Source organism: Gilbertella persicaria, assembly GCF_025201335.1.
Source record: "Gilbertella persicaria strain CBS 190.32 chromosome Unknown B0P05scaffold_38, whole genome shotgun sequence".
NCBI lineage: Eukaryota > Fungi > Mucoromycota > Mucoromycetes > Mucorales > Choanephoraceae > Gilbertella > Gilbertella persicaria.
This window is the reverse complement of record NW_026251999.1, coordinates 92,630-105,981: the sequence shown is the minus strand read 5'-3', so window position 1 is coordinate 105,981 and position 13,352 is coordinate 92,630. Positions and strand designations below refer to the sequence as shown.

At 38.8% G+C, this 13,352-nt stretch overlaps 6 protein-coding genes across 6 annotated transcripts; 1 reads left to right on the top strand and 5 right to left on the bottom strand.

Moving 5' to 3' along the window:
* The first annotated feature begins 18 nt into the window (after nucleotides 1–18).
* On the top strand, nucleotides 19–2,631 carry B0P05DRAFT_496065 (kinase-like domain-containing protein). The gene is made up of 4 exons (XM_051575384.1): nucleotides 19–1,635; nucleotides 1,681–1,774; nucleotides 1,820–2,091; nucleotides 2,143–2,631. The coding sequence occupies exons 1-4, from the start codon at nucleotides 26–28 to the stop codon at nucleotides 2,594–2,596; spliced, it is 2,430 nt and encodes an 809-aa protein (XP_051432089.1). The 5' UTR covers nucleotides 19–25; the 3' UTR covers nucleotides 2,597–2,631.
* Nucleotides 2,632–2,683: 52 nt separating this feature from the next.
* Nucleotides 2,684–5,326, bottom strand: B0P05DRAFT_475924 (uncharacterized protein; the record flags this gene model as incomplete). Its single annotated transcript, XM_051574874.1, has 2 exons — nucleotides 2,684–4,892; nucleotides 4,944–5,326. The coding sequence occupies 2 exons, from the start codon at nucleotides 5,324–5,326 to the stop codon at nucleotides 2,684–2,686; spliced, it is 2,592 nt and encodes an 863-aa protein (XP_051432088.1).
* Nucleotides 5,327–5,744: 418 nt separating this feature from the next.
* On the bottom strand, nucleotides 5,745–7,474 carry B0P05DRAFT_553521 (uncharacterized protein). Its single transcript, XM_051579582.1, has 3 exons — nucleotides 7,358–7,474; nucleotides 7,213–7,310; nucleotides 5,745–7,168 (listed from the first exon to the last, which is right to left on the bottom strand). The coding sequence occupies exons 1-3, from the start codon at nucleotides 7,422–7,424 to the stop codon at nucleotides 6,155–6,157; spliced, it is 1,179 nt and encodes a 392-aa protein (XP_051432087.1). The 5' UTR covers nucleotides 7,425–7,474; the 3' UTR covers nucleotides 5,745–6,154.
* A 157-nt stretch (nucleotides 7,475–7,631) lies between these two features.
* Nucleotides 7,632–9,786, bottom strand: B0P05DRAFT_553516 (Poly(A) polymerase central domain-containing protein). Its single transcript, XM_051579581.1, has 5 exons — nucleotides 9,543–9,786; nucleotides 9,343–9,491; nucleotides 9,170–9,279; nucleotides 9,051–9,104; nucleotides 7,632–8,993 (listed from the first exon to the last, which is right to left on the bottom strand). Exons 1-5 carry the CDS (start codon nucleotides 9,719–9,721, stop codon nucleotides 7,884–7,886), a joined length of 1,602 nt encoding a protein of 533 aa, XP_051432086.1. The 5' UTR covers nucleotides 9,722–9,786; the 3' UTR covers nucleotides 7,632–7,883.
* A 441-nt stretch (nucleotides 9,787–10,227) lies between these two features.
* Nucleotides 10,228–12,839, bottom strand: B0P05DRAFT_553502 (armadillo-type protein). The gene is made up of 5 exons (XM_051579580.1): nucleotides 11,811–12,839; nucleotides 11,681–11,761; nucleotides 10,954–11,632; nucleotides 10,760–10,891; nucleotides 10,228–10,704 (listed from the first exon to the last, which is right to left on the bottom strand). Exons 1-5 carry the CDS (start codon nucleotides 12,803–12,805, stop codon nucleotides 10,333–10,335), a joined length of 2,259 nt encoding a protein of 752 aa, XP_051432085.1. The 5' UTR covers nucleotides 12,806–12,839; the 3' UTR covers nucleotides 10,228–10,332.
* Nucleotides 12,840–12,925: 86 nt separating this feature from the next.
* On the bottom strand, nucleotides 12,926–13,347 carry B0P05DRAFT_553498 (uncharacterized protein). The gene has a single exon (XM_051579579.1). It carries the CDS (start codon nucleotides 13,237–13,239, stop codon nucleotides 12,991–12,993), a length of 249 nt encoding a protein of 82 aa, XP_051432084.1. The 5' UTR covers nucleotides 13,240–13,347; the 3' UTR covers nucleotides 12,926–12,990.
* Nucleotides 13,348–13,352: the final 5 nt, after the last annotated feature.

The following is a 13,352-nucleotide window of genomic DNA, read 5'->3' as shown; positions in this document are numbered from 1 at the left end:
TTTTTACATACTTTTTTTCAGTACAATGATGGATAGTCGTGGTATTCCTATTGTTACAACGCAAAAGTGCCCAACCACACCAAGGCGCTCACATGTTTACACTGGCAATAATACCCCACGACGCAATGATATTCCTTCTTCTCCCTTTGTTGTGCCTAACTTGAGAAACGAACAGTCTTTGTTGGAAGCATATGACTCGTTTACTGAGGCATGTTTTCAAAGTCACTTTAACCACTCACTAGCAAGTGAATGCTATACTATGCGAGACTTGTTCAAAGCAGACTTGTTTCCTAGCTTAGGCGACTTACACTATCCTTCTACTCGAAAACGCTCACTTACAGCTGACACAGATGATTTGCCTAATTTGGAAGTCTCAAAGAAATCAAAGAATCAGACAGTAGAAGACGATGATGAAGAAGAAGAAGAAGACGAACTAGACATGTACGATAGACGAACAATGCCTGATCTGGTTCAGCCGCCTATCAAGAACAACGGTTCGCATAATTCGCCAATACAAGAAAGGAAAGAAAACTCCAGCTTGCCAGAACAAAAGATTCAGTCGGATCAACAACATACCACACAAGATACCGAACCTATAAACGACCAAGCAGATGTTACATCTACAAAAGAAGATATACATGTCGTAGAATGCAATGATTTAATCAATACTCGATCGGCATTGGATCTGAGCGAATTTCAAGTCTCCTCTTTAAGCGAATACCAAAGTATTCTTTCAAATGAATCATTTAAAGAAGTACCTGCTATTGAAGAGCAATCTATTCGACAAGAAGAAAAAGAAGCACCAGATATTGAAGAATTAGTTAACGAACAAAAAGAAGAACAGGCGCCTATCATCGAAAAACCAACCATTGAACTACAACAAGAAGAACAGGTGCCTGTTATTGAAGTACCAGTTATTCAACACAAAGAAAATCAAGCGCCTGTTGTTGAAGAAGCCGCATCTTCCGCTCAAGACATTGATACGAACAAGAATACCCCACCCATTCAAGAGCCTATCAATACTCGCTCTAAGACACGAAGTGCTACAGCTCAAACGATAACGCCTTCACCAACGCCTTCACCACAGAGGTTGACCCGAAGCCAAAAGAAACTGCTTTTAGAACAAGGTGCCGAAGATACATTATTCACGATACCTGAATTACCTCCGTCTGTTCGAAGAAGTTCGAGAATCAAAGAGAATTTGGCACCAAAATCTGTGTCCAAAGTCACAAAGAAATCAGTTCAAAAGAAACCCACGAATAAAAAACCTGTCAAAGAAGAAGAAGAAGCACCAGTGGCCGAACCGACGAAAAAGAAAGAATCAGAGGAAGAATATAAAAGAAAACTGCAAAGGAAAGCTGAAAGCGATGCAGAAATTGAAAAAATCAACGCATCTTTTCCTTCTTTACCTCGTTATTACCAACTACTTTATCGAGCAGGCTCAGGTACGTTTAGTCGAGTCTACAAGGCAAAAGACTTGTTGGTGGATCAATACATGCCTCTTGAACAAAAAGAGAGACTGGTGGATGCAATGGGTCATTTAGCCAATATAAATCATGTTGCGATCAAGTTGATTTTGGACATTAGTACACCTATGCGTGTAGCCAATGAGATTGAATGCTTGGTTGCATTAAGGTTTGTTTCATTGTTTGTACGCCATAAAACTAAAATGTGAAAAAGATCTTCTCCTGGTATCACGCCTTTGATCACAGCCTTTAGGAATGAAGCCATCACCTATGTTGTTCTTCCTTATATCGAATTTGATCATTTCGAGGCAAGTATTGGATTTCAATTGAATAGAAGCTCATGCTGTTTATAGGATCTCTATGCTACCATGTCTTTAGAAGACACTCGATCTTATATCTCTGAATTACTTATTGGCTTACAAAGTGCACATGAAAAAGGAATTGTTCATCGAGATGTGAAACCTGGCAATTTCCTTTACAGTAGAAAAACAAAGCATGGCTATTTAGCTGATTTCGGTTTAGCAAAAAAGACGTTTACAGCACAACCATCTAAACGTGATTCAAACAAGACTTATCCTAGCATGCACCCTAACAGACAAATAGGCTATTATATAGACGATACAAGGTAAGAAAGAAAAGTGTTTTTGTTGGATAGATCTTTTGACCTTTACATTAGACCTTCTTTACAAGGCGATCGTTCAGGAACAAGAGGATTTCGCGCACCTGAATTAATGATGCGATACCGATACCAAACAACAGCCGTTGATATGTGGGCAGTGGGTGTTATTTTGTTGATTATCCTTAGTGGCCAATACCCCTTTTTTGAGCCAGAAGATGATGCTGATGGTATCATGGAGCTAGCTCATATATTTGGCATGAAGAAACTAAAAGAGTTCGTTGAATATTATGGCCGAGTTATTCATACCAACATACCTACTATTCCTGAAGACCCAGTGGACCTTGGTGCCATTTGTCATGAAATTAATGAGAAGCGAGTGAAATCTTGGGACCCAGAAGAATATCGACTTGCGGTTGACTTAATGAACCATTGTCTTCAACTCATTCATACCAATCGATTAACTGCTACAGAAGCTTTAAATCATCCATTTATCAAACGAAATCAAGTGTAAAAATATGTAAATAATTATGTACAGATCAAAAAAATAATAATAATAGTAATAAAAAGCAAGTTGTTTATTGTAAAGACATGTACAAATTTAGTGACAAAGTCTGAAGCCACTAAAGACATAAGGGTATCCAGATTGATACCAATTTCTAAACGTTGTGCGCTCAGCAATACGAGGGTGAGTAGCCCAACTACCACCAAGGACAACGTGGTGTTTTCCATCAAAGAAATCGGCAGAGTAACCAGGGTAGATAGTAGAAGCTTCAAAACCTTCATGCATATCCCATACAGTTTCTGTCCATTCCCATACATCGCCCAAGTTGTGGACTTGGTCGTTACTTACATCCGTAGGACTCCAGTTATCAAAACCGATGTTAGCCCATTTGGTGTTCTTGTTGGTATGGCCAGTCACTTGTCGGAAACGCACCAATTCTGGTTCAGTAGGAAGACGACCACCTTTGTGATCAGCATAACCTTTTGCTTCTTTATGAGACAGTTGAACAGGCCAGTACTGAGCATGAGCCAAGGGACAAGGACCAAATACGGTCTTGATAAAGATACCGTCTTTGTTATTTAACCAAGAAGCAGGCAATGCATTGGATTTGGTGTCTTGAAGGTACTGATAGTATTCACCGTTCGTTACTGGTCTCGTCTGAATTTGGTAGGCTCCAACTTGCACCTGACGTTCTGGATGCTCATTGTCCCATCCAAACTGAACATTTAAGGTATTGTTTGACAAATCGGAAGATTCGTGGTCGTGGTGACCTAACACAACAGTACCAGCAGGTAATTGCATCAAAGGTGCCTCAGCCAAAGGAGCCAATTGTTTGGGGTGGTTGTACAATTTCCAAGAAGGCAAAGCAACACCTTTAGGAGGCAAGATATGAGGACTTTGAACAAGCATGTACAAGAGTGTTTCAAGATGCATGGCTTCATGTTCAAAACACATCCAAACAATACGAGCCTGACGCATTCTTGTTTGGACCCAGGCAGGGGATTGTGATTCAAACGCTTCGGATTCCCAAAATAGCAAAAGGCGTTGCAGACGTTGTCGTACCGAGGATTGATACGCTAGTATAGACTCAACAGAAGGCCAGTCAGCATCATGGACCGGTACCTCGGAGTGAGGATGGCATTGCGTAGGATCTTCCATGTCAGGGTCAATACCGCGTTCAAAGATATCAGCAAACGACTTGGGCTCAGTCAGGTCTGTTGTACCGAGTTCCTTATCAATTTGATGTCTTGAGAGTTGAATGTCCAAGAAACCAGGAATATGACCAAGGTAAAAAATAAAAGGATGGCGTAAGGCAATAGGACGTTCAAACAACATAGTTTTGTGGTCCAACATGTGTTGTGTTACCAAGTCCCACGATTTCCAGAGCTCTTGCCATTCATGCAAAGAAGGAAGCACTTGAGTGGGCCAACAGGTGTTTTTACCCTGGCCTCCTTTATCCTGTGATTCAGTGAGTTCCAATTGCCCTTCATTGCAGTGGTAGCAAGCAATAGGTTCCTGTTCAAACAAAGATGGAGAAGGGTACAACACGTCATGGACTTGTTTCATGTTGCGTTCGAAATTAAAGGGACGATTCTGAGCCATCGCAAGACGGTATTGATCTTTGGAGTCTAGCCAATAGTTGAGCAAGTTAAGGTCAGCAGCAGCCAGAATACTTTCGATTTCGCCAAGAGAATATTTGTAGGAATGTTCAACATGAATAAGCTCGTCTTTTTGAACCTTAATTTCAGTTTCCTTGTAACGAATTGTCATGTCTTGCAAGGCGCGATAATGCGAAAGATGACGACCTTGTTTTTCTTGATAAATGGAGTGATAGTCAAACAAGTCGCGTTGAATAAAATCAGCTTGTCCCATAATATGGTTCACATGGTCCAAACCATTCATGATAAATTCACGCGTAACACCGTACGAGTCATCATAAGCCAATTCGATCTTTGCAGGATCATTTCGTTTATCAAAGCCAATCAAGAACAAATCACCAGGTTCCATACACATCCTTTGAATCTTGCGGAGGAACATGGTAGACTCAAGGCGGTTTTGATTGCCAACAGAGCTACCCATCCATAAAAAGTTCTTTTGGATTTGCTTGTTTGTAAAATGGTGTGTAATCCAAGGAATGCCTTGATCATAAGTACCCAAGAGACCATATAACTGAATATAGCTAAAGTCACCCAAAGAAGCCAAAGAACGATCCAATTCGTGCTGGTCAAGATCCAAAGCATAATAGGTCACATGAATCTTTCGTTTCTCAATCGCCCTTAAAATCACTTGCGTTTTCCTGAGTGCACTAATGATGCATACATTAAAAATCAAAGTTTAGACTCCATGCATTACTTACCCAGCACCTAATTCAAAAAGCACGCTACCATCTTCAAGATGAGCAATGATTTCGTCAGAGTTTGTTTGAAGAATATCTAATTCAGCGCCCGTCAGATAGTATTCATCATCCAATTGAGTGATTTGATCAAACAATTGAAGACCCTTCTTGTCATAAAGAATATAGGTGGGAATTGACTTGTGATTCAAGGGTTTATTGAGTGAGTCTACAATGGTGTCTACCAAACTAGAATCATCAAATGCATCTTCAGAAGTATCTGAGGAGCGAGGAGGAGAAGGAGGTCTATCAACAGCCACTTCATCCACATGCTTGTCTAGTGAAGCATGTCGAATATCAATAATACTGTATCCCGTTGAGGGAGGAGAGGGAGCACGGTCAGTCATTTCTGTTGAAGATGTGAAAAGGAGAGATAAAGAGGAATAAAATCCAACATGTTTGACGTCAATTTATATCTATACCACTTTATGCGTAGTAAACACCCTATTCCCTTTCTCTCTCTTTTTTCTTTACACCCACTCATTTATCACTTTATCTCTCTCTCTCTCTCTCTCTTCATTTTTTTTTTTTTTTTTTTTTTTTTTTTTTTTTTTTTTTTTACTTTTCTCTAATATAAACAATCGTGAGAATCGTTTTCATTGCGTCATATTCACCATAAGAAACATACGTTGGTGAATAAATGCAGTTATGCAGGTATTTTGAATACCGAAATTTCATGTTACTCAAAATGGCATATTGTACAAACAAACAAAAAAAAACACAACGATTAGCTCAAGATGATAATGTGCTATTCCGAGACATATTCTAGACAATAAAAAAATGATCTTTTACTGTTAAAGAAAAGAGCATTTCATAGTTTATTATGGGGTTGAATAATTTAGATTATTATTATTTTACAATGCGTGGTATGATGCGTATATTAGTATTGGTATAAATGTAAATAGTAATCATTAGACTGCAGTAGTTTTCTTTCTTCCAAACACAGACCAAATTCTCCATGTACTTTTTCTTTTGGCTGCCTTTTCTTCTAATGACCGTTTGTTCTCTTCTATTGTAGTCAATTCTGCCATTCTCTTGACTGCAGGCTCATAATTTTCATTGGCAGCCATTTTATAATAATCAGCTGCAAGAGCCAAATTACGCTCCCAACCATCTGCCTTAAAGAACCTACAACTCATATGGTTAGTGATTTGTGTTCTATTGACTTGTTATGCTTACATTTCTCCCAACATGTAGCGAGCATAATTCTGAGGAGCATCTTGTTGACTGGCTGCTTTCTGGTAATATTCAAATGACCGAAACAAGTCCTTGGGTACACCTAATCCTTGTCTATACATATCTCCCAAACAGGTCTGACAATACCCTAACCCAGAAGGCCAAATATCATCACCAATCAAACACCAATGTCTTGCTTGTTCATAGTCCTTTTTAATCCCTTTCACTTGACCTTCATAATAGATGCGAGAAAGTGTTTCAATAGCCAATGGAAATCCTTGTTCTGCAGATTGTGTTAACCAAAACACAGCTTGTCGTACATCCTGACTCACAAAAAGTGTGGGTGGATTCAGCAACACATCTCCCACAATAAACTGACAAAACTGTTCGCCTACAGATTCAGCAACACGTCGTGCATATGTATATGCCTTTTCAATGTCTCGGGGAATCGTATCGCTGCCTTCATAATACACGCGAGCCAAATCAGTTAGTGCGCGTGCATCGGATGTTGTCCTCTGTTGCTTTTCTACCACTGATTCATAAATAGCCAGACTCTTTTCCATATTGTATTGTTTGGGATATTTAAAAGGGTCGCTTAATATCTTGGCTAATTCTACACCAGCACCTTCATGTCCAATCTCAGATGCTTTCGAGAGATAATCCATGCCGCGAGTGATATCTCGATCTACACCTGTACCGTCCATAAACAAAATACCAGCTAAATAAGAAAGATGCTTCTGTAGTTTTTGTTCTTTTTTGACAGTCTTGTCATCTAATTCTTTTGATACTTTGGTTCTTGCTAGAATACGCTCAATTAAATTACTGCCATTGTGTTCCTGTTCAGCTAATAAAATGATTTCTGATACGCAAGGTGCCAAAGCCTTTGAAAGACGTCTATCAAACACACTTCTTGCCCATAAAATGGCTTCCTTCAAGTCTCCTTTGACAACACTATCTTCAGTGTCTTGTTTGTCTAGTATCGTACTTAATTTTATTTTGGCTTCAATATCACCCTATAAAGAGAAATAAGCATTTTGTTTTCTTTATGGTTCTTTACTTTGGCAGCTTGTATCCTTAAAAATCGAAGTGCTTGTTTCGCAAGTTCATTATCTTGTTGGCTGCTATCAGAAGATACATCATTGACCAATTCAACAGCTTTTTATTTGGTTATTCAACATAATCTCTTGCTTTATTAAACATACCAGTTAATAAATAAAGTTCATTTGGTATTTTTGAGAACACTTTTTTTATAGCTTGGTCTGTTTCCATTTTATAAAGAAAGAAAGAAAGAAAGAAATAAAGAGAGAGAGAGAAAGAGAGAGAGAGAGAGAGAGAGAGAGAAAAAAGAAAAAGAAAAAAAAGGGGGGGGGGGGAGACAGAGAGGAAACGATGGCTTAAAAAACCATTCTTCAGGGTTACACTACACGTGCTTTCTTTTGACAATATTTTTATTGTATTTACAAAAAAAAAAAGGGCTTTTTTTTTTTTTTTCTAAAATTACGTTTAAATAATTAAAAATGTATATGTATGTATAAGTAAGAGGGATACCTGCTCCCCTCTCTCTTCTTCTTCTCTTTCTCTCTGTGTGTTTTAATGGTCTATGTATGCTGATATGTAGGTATGGTCAGTGGTGAATCTATCTTGTTCTGTTGCCGCTTAAGACGACCTAATTCATCTGGTAGCATGGAACTGATGTGGTGGTGAGTCAATGTTTGAATACGGAATCACTTACCCCTTAATATTCTTGATGGTGATCCCCATCGTTTGTTGGTCATACTTGTGCCACATGCGAGCAGACTTAAGGAATTCTGTACTTGGCCATACTAAGTTGAGTTTTCTAGGCCCGGGGGAATCATCTGAAATAGGCTTCACTTTGAGACCAATGTAGAATGTGGTGGTATAGATAGGCTGAAGCAACTGTTTTTGTTCGGGTGTCAAGAAATGCATAGCATCAATATGCTGCTGTTCGTTGACTGGACCTTCAATCACAAAGGTTCTTTCTGCATGAATCGAATTACCATGAGCCACATCCCAACTTTCTTGCATAGGGAAACAATAATGCACTTTATCAATACCCTTAAAATAAGGATGGGCAATCTGCAGTAATTCAACCAGTTCTAGTTTAGACACCAGCTGTCTTAACTTGGATTCAACCAGTCCTGACCATTGAAGTTGTGTCTGTGCTGAATACGAACTGGCCACAATTTGCAAATAGTGATTATAGATATCAAAAAAATCACTGTCTTGAAATAAGTCTTCCCATTGTCCAGTACCCATCAGGATACGATCAGCAATTTCACTTGATCGACGGAATTCATTCAGCATAATATCGCGCGTAGAATCTGTCACATTGTGTGTGGCACACATAGAAGGATAAGCAGGTGTGATGATGGGCATACGGTGACTTTTGTCTGCAGGATATAGTTTGGGATTCCACTGTCGGACAGGCAATGGTCCATCTTCTGTTGGCTTCAATATCACAGGTCGAGGCCAGCCCCATTGATACATGATCAGAAAGAAACGAGACACAATCGAAGCAGCACATGCATTTGGATACATTTGGCATACTCTAGCTACCAACATGGCCCATGCTACACCACCCAAAAATCCCATGATATTGGAGTAAATGGCTCTTTTTCTAGCCCATAATTTTATGGTTCTTAAAGCAAGTCGAAACACAGGCACACTAGGCACTAGTCGTAGTATTTCGTCAGTTACTCGCGAACCATTCAAGCTACGTACGCATCGCTCATCAAGTCCCAACAGAACATTGTTATCCGATAGATCAAGATCATCAGGTACAACAGCCATGGATAACCTTGCACATACAAAGTCAATCTATAGAAAAAAAAAACGATGAAAACCTCTTTTTAAACACCAAACACACCTACTTACAGGTATACCCGAAAAATGCATTTTGATCACTGGTACATAAGCATCAACAACAGCCTATATTTTTTTATGATGAGTTATGTGTGTATGTATGTATATATGTATATAGAAGGTCTACGTACAGTCAGTTCAGTGACTTCTGGTCGTTCACTCAACATATGATACATGATAGTAAAAAAGTGTTCGCGTTCAACATGTCTTGGAAAGACGCACAAAGTATCAATATCAGCACCTATTTCCATCGATTAGCTCCCATTCTCCTCTTCTTCTCATCTTGCCATCTGGCTGATCTTACCTGCATTATACACACCAAGACGATAACTACCAAACGTAAGTATTTTGCCTCCTGCATTTCTGGATTCTGTTTCAGACAATCCTTTCAATTTTCCAACGCGATAAACAAAATCCTTCACCAACACGTTTAGTTTATCCAAAACAACAGCTCTAACCAACAAAAAAATATTAACCATTGGCCAAATCAAGTGGTATGCTTGCCTGTTATGTGCCTCTTGTTCACTCTCAAATAAGCCATAATTATGCAGTGTCTTTACGAGATCTTCTGTTAACTTGAGTTCGTGTTCTGTAGGAAAGTCGTTGGATACAGGAGCAGTAACACCCCACTGTTGTTGTAGCTGTTGTTGTGGTGGTGGTTGTCTATTACGAAAAGAGGCCATATGGATATATAGAATACAAAGAAACAAAAAAAAAAAATAAAAGAAAGAGAAAGAGAAAGAAGGAGCGCTTTTAATTATATATTTTATATGATGCGTTCATGATTGACGTGACCATTTGTATATATATATATATATATGTGTGTGTACAACTAGGTTCAATATCCGCACCTGTTTATGGCAAATAAGCCACTATTTACAGTGATTTGCGTTTAAAATTCAAATCGTATTCAAGAAATTTCCAGTCTATTCAAGTTTTTGATTAGCCAATGAATAAGGCTCTTGGTGTATTCAGATGATGAGACAGCCAATCAAAAAAAAAGCTAGACTTGAAGGTTTCTCCGAACCGCACTTTTTTCTAGGTATATATTAGTTGGAAACGCTCCTATTTCTGTAGGTCGTGTTTACTACGGGTAAGACATTCTCAGTCAGTGCATGTAGTGAGCTCTAGTGTTTTTTTTTGCACATAAATAGCATCTTGACTCTTTATATATATATATAAAACTTGGTTTTAAACGCAAAACATAGTACTCAATAGATATAGTTTATTTAAATAAATGGGGGAAAGGGAGGGGTGGGGAATAAAGTAGGGGAAAGAGGTATACAAGACTAATTTATTTGTCGACAGGAGCAAGGATTTGATGTGAATGATAACCTGTATTAATCACACTGGCCTCAGATTCTTCCTCTGTATCTTGAAAGATATCATCATAATAAGGTTCTTCTTCATATTGCCATTGTCTTTCTGCATGTTCAGTATTAAGGTCTTCATCATCTGCATAGACTGAGATTTCATAGTTATCTTCATCATCGTCTGATACATAAGAATGAGTCAAATCTTCATGGTTTCTACGAGTTGGCAGAGGGGGCGGAGTGGATGAAGAGGCAGTAGAGGGTACAGACAAATCTGCACATGGACTCATCAATGGCTTCAAATAATTGATATAAGAACCTCTTACTGTTGGATGAGGACATTGAATCAATATCTATAAAATGTATTAGTTCATGTCCTTTTTTTTTTCTTAACCCATGACAACAAACCTTGGATATCTTGTCAAATCCAGACAACATCAATTCCAACCTCATCTTTTCTTGTTCTCTTTCATCATAATGGCCCGTATAAGAAGTAGGTTGAGTAGTGACAACCGTACGAATCAGACGAAGATGTGTTACCTAATGCCATGAATCAGACTGTATCTCGTTTTTCAGTTTTTTTTTCTTTTTTTTTTACTTACAATATAATCAACAACACCTTCTTCTGTCATCACAGCTCCAGATGCTTCTGCTTCATTTGTTTCATCCTCTGCCTGATTTTGTCTCATTTTAATTTGTCGATAAGCACTGTTGAAATCATAATTCAAGACTTGGGCCAGAAAAGTAATGGTCTCAATATGCTTTTCTACTGTGTATTGTAATTCTCGCATCCAAGCTGTGTAACGTGGCATGAGTTCATCAGGATCCCATTCGTATTCTTGTCCAATGGTTTTTCCATTAGGATCATTATCCATGATCATTTGCAAGATTTCTTTAGGATCTGTCTTGAGCGAGATTGGGAAAGGAGAAGTGAGTTTGGAAGCACCGCCTTTTTTGTCTTGGTCTTCTGCTCGGTCAGCAGGACGGTCCAACAACAGACGACGAAGGACATCATAGCCATGCACATACTCCACTTTGTCAGAGGGACTTGTCTGCAATGTGGCCAATGTACATAAAAGATTCAAGAGTAAACTACGTGTGCTGATCTCTAGACCATAAACTTGTTTCTGCTTCTTATTAACGGGTCCAAACAGAATATCACGGATATGATAGAGTGCAGAGGGATTTGTCAAGACAATTTGTGTGCCCATGGATTGATGGGTCATGATCGTCTTGAGACATTTACCCAAATGTTGAAGCATTCGGTTGTCATTTGGATGTCTGGCTTGTGTTAATCAAACAGTTTTTTTTTTCATGCTAAAATGTTACCTCTTGGGTGCTTCTTTCATCTGTTTAAATAGGTTGGCAATGGCTTCATAACCACCTTGCGCTAAGAATTCACTTGTCCAACTAAAACAAAATGAAGTTGGTATTCAAATAACAATCGAATTTTTCTTACCTCACAACAACACTACGTAAAAACACACGCAAATCAAGCACTTCAGAATCTTCTAGATCACGTACATGCGTCTCCTGAAGCAAATGGACAAAATACTCGGGTGTTGATTTCAATTTACTTCGAGACGTACTTCGGCCATACGATTCATGGCCACTTCCAGGTAAAGCAGACCGAGAGCGACCGTACCTTCCAGGTGCTGTATTTGCCTTGACCGACTGAATCAATTTATCAGCACTTGCACCACCATACGACATGCTGTTCTGTACATCAGCAACAAATGGAGATTGAGACAGAGAAGCATCGTGTCCCATACTTCGGTGTTTTGACTTGTTCTTGATACCAAATGTCGCTTTCAAAGAAAATGAAGGCATCACATGCGAAAAAGTAGAGTTCTTTTTCAACAGAGCAGGTGATCTGGATGAACGTAACAGCATTTCCTTTTGCTCAAATGTCAAGTTGTTTACGTTGTTCACGTGATCAGCAGAAGGAGCATATTCTTTCAACAGTAATTTAAATTGGGCTTCAATGTCTTCTACTTTTTGATGCGATTTCTTTTTCTGGTCAACAACTGGTGATGGTGGTGATGGTAAAGAAGATTCGATCGGTGGATTGAGTGGCGGTGTGGTAGGAGGTGCAGGTAAATGAACAATAGGATTGTCTAACTGCACTGTTCTTAAAGGTGGAGGTAAATTAGGATTAGGGCGGAAATTGGACCGACGGGATTGGATAGAAGAATACATGGAATCCACACAAGAAGAAGTGCAGTCTTCATGAAACATAGAATCTACTTGAGATGCATCATCTTGTTGTTCATTGGGTGCAGCAGAAGATGAAGATGAAGCATGTGTTGCTTCTGAAGCACCATTTGCTCTTTTCTTGCCACTGAATAAAGTAGAGACTCTGTTCAAGATGCGATTTTGTGCTTGTTGTGAGTTAGGTGAAGTAGGAGGTGATGGAGAAGAAGAACCACTATGAGACATATCTAATAGAGTCATCGTCAAGATAAAGAAGAAGAAATGAAATACATTTTTTTTAAACACTGTTATAAAAAAAAAAAAAAAAAAGCTTCGGTTTCCGTATTTGGACAGCAGCACAACAAAAGACCTTTTTGGATATTTTAGAGTTGATTAAAATAATTGTTTATTAAAAGGTATACATGTCTATATTTACAAGATAAAAATTATTTAGATTTGGATAAAATACTATTTCTCTTTATGCTAGAAAGGGTTTTAAGCCAACGAGAACTATCAGTGGATTGACGGAAATTAGAGTCTGTTTGTAGTTGTGATACAAGAGAAGGGTCATTGACAGCACTTAGTCTTGCTTCTATTTTCGATTTGAAATCCATAAAACCATCTGATGATTCAGCCAATTTGGCTCTTCCAGGCCATCCTTCGTCCAATAAGCGGCTTTTATATTTGCTTGGCATAGCATCAAATTCGGGTTCATATTCATACACACGGGGTGGGTTTGGACAGAAAGTCACTTTTTTTGTCACAGGACGGTCTTCTTCATCACTACTACTACTACTGCTGCTGCTGC

What these genes read in the sequence shown, in the direction of transcription:
- B0P05DRAFT_553502 (XM_051579580.1), bottom strand. Translation starts at nt 12,805, where the DNA reads ATGACTCTATTAGATATGTCTCATAGTGGTTCTTCTTCTCCATCACCT. An exon ending in TTACGTAGTGTTGTTGTGAG is followed by an intron (nt 11,762 to 11,810) that starts GTAAGAAAAATT and finishes ATTTTGTTTTAG; the next exon opens with TTGGACAAGTGAATTCTTAG. An exon ending in AAGGTGTTGTTGATTATATT is followed by an intron (nt 10,892 to 10,953) that starts GTAAGTAAAAAA and finishes TCATGGCATTAG; the next exon opens with GTAACACATCTTCGTCTGAT.
- B0P05DRAFT_496065 (XM_051575384.1), top strand. Translation starts at nt 26, where the DNA reads ATGATGGATAGTCGTGGTATTCCTATTGTTACAACGCAAAAGTGCCCA. An exon ending in GAATGCTTGGTTGCATTAAG is followed by an intron (nt 1,636 to 1,680) that starts GTTTGTTTCATT and finishes AATGTGAAAAAG; the next exon opens with ATCTTCTCCTGGTATCACGC. An exon ending in TCGAATTTGATCATTTCGAG is followed by an intron (nt 1,775 to 1,819) that starts GCAAGTATTGGA and finishes TGCTGTTTATAG; the next exon opens with GATCTCTATGCTACCATGTC.
- B0P05DRAFT_553498 (XM_051579579.1), bottom strand. Translation starts at nt 13,239, where the DNA reads ATGCCAAGCAAATATAAAAGCCGCTTATTGGACGAAGGATGGCCTGGA.
- B0P05DRAFT_553516 (XM_051579581.1), bottom strand. Translation starts at nt 9,721, where the DNA reads ATGGCCTCTTTTCGTAATAGACAACCACCACCACAACAACAGCTACAA. An exon ending in GAACAAGAGGCACATAACAG is followed by an intron (nt 9,492 to 9,542) that starts GCAAGCATACCA and finishes TTTGTTGGTTAG; the next exon opens with AGCTGTTGTTTTGGATAAAC. An exon ending in TCTTGGTGTGTATAATGCAG is followed by an intron (nt 9,280 to 9,342) that starts GTAAGATCAGCC and finishes CGATGGAAATAG; the next exon opens with GTGCTGATATTGATACTTTG.
- B0P05DRAFT_553521 (XM_051579582.1), bottom strand. Translation starts at nt 7,424, where the DNA reads ATGGAAACAGACCAAGCTATAAAAAAAGTGTTCTCAAAAATACCAAAT. An exon ending in TGAACTTTATTTATTAACTG is followed by an intron (nt 7,311 to 7,357) that starts GTATGTTTAATA and finishes CCAAATAAAAAG; the next exon opens with CTGTTGAATTGGTCAATGAT. An exon ending in TAAGGATACAAGCTGCCAAA is followed by an intron (nt 7,169 to 7,212) that starts GTAAAGAACCAT and finishes TTCTCTTTATAG; the next exon opens with GGTGATATTGAAGCCAAAAT.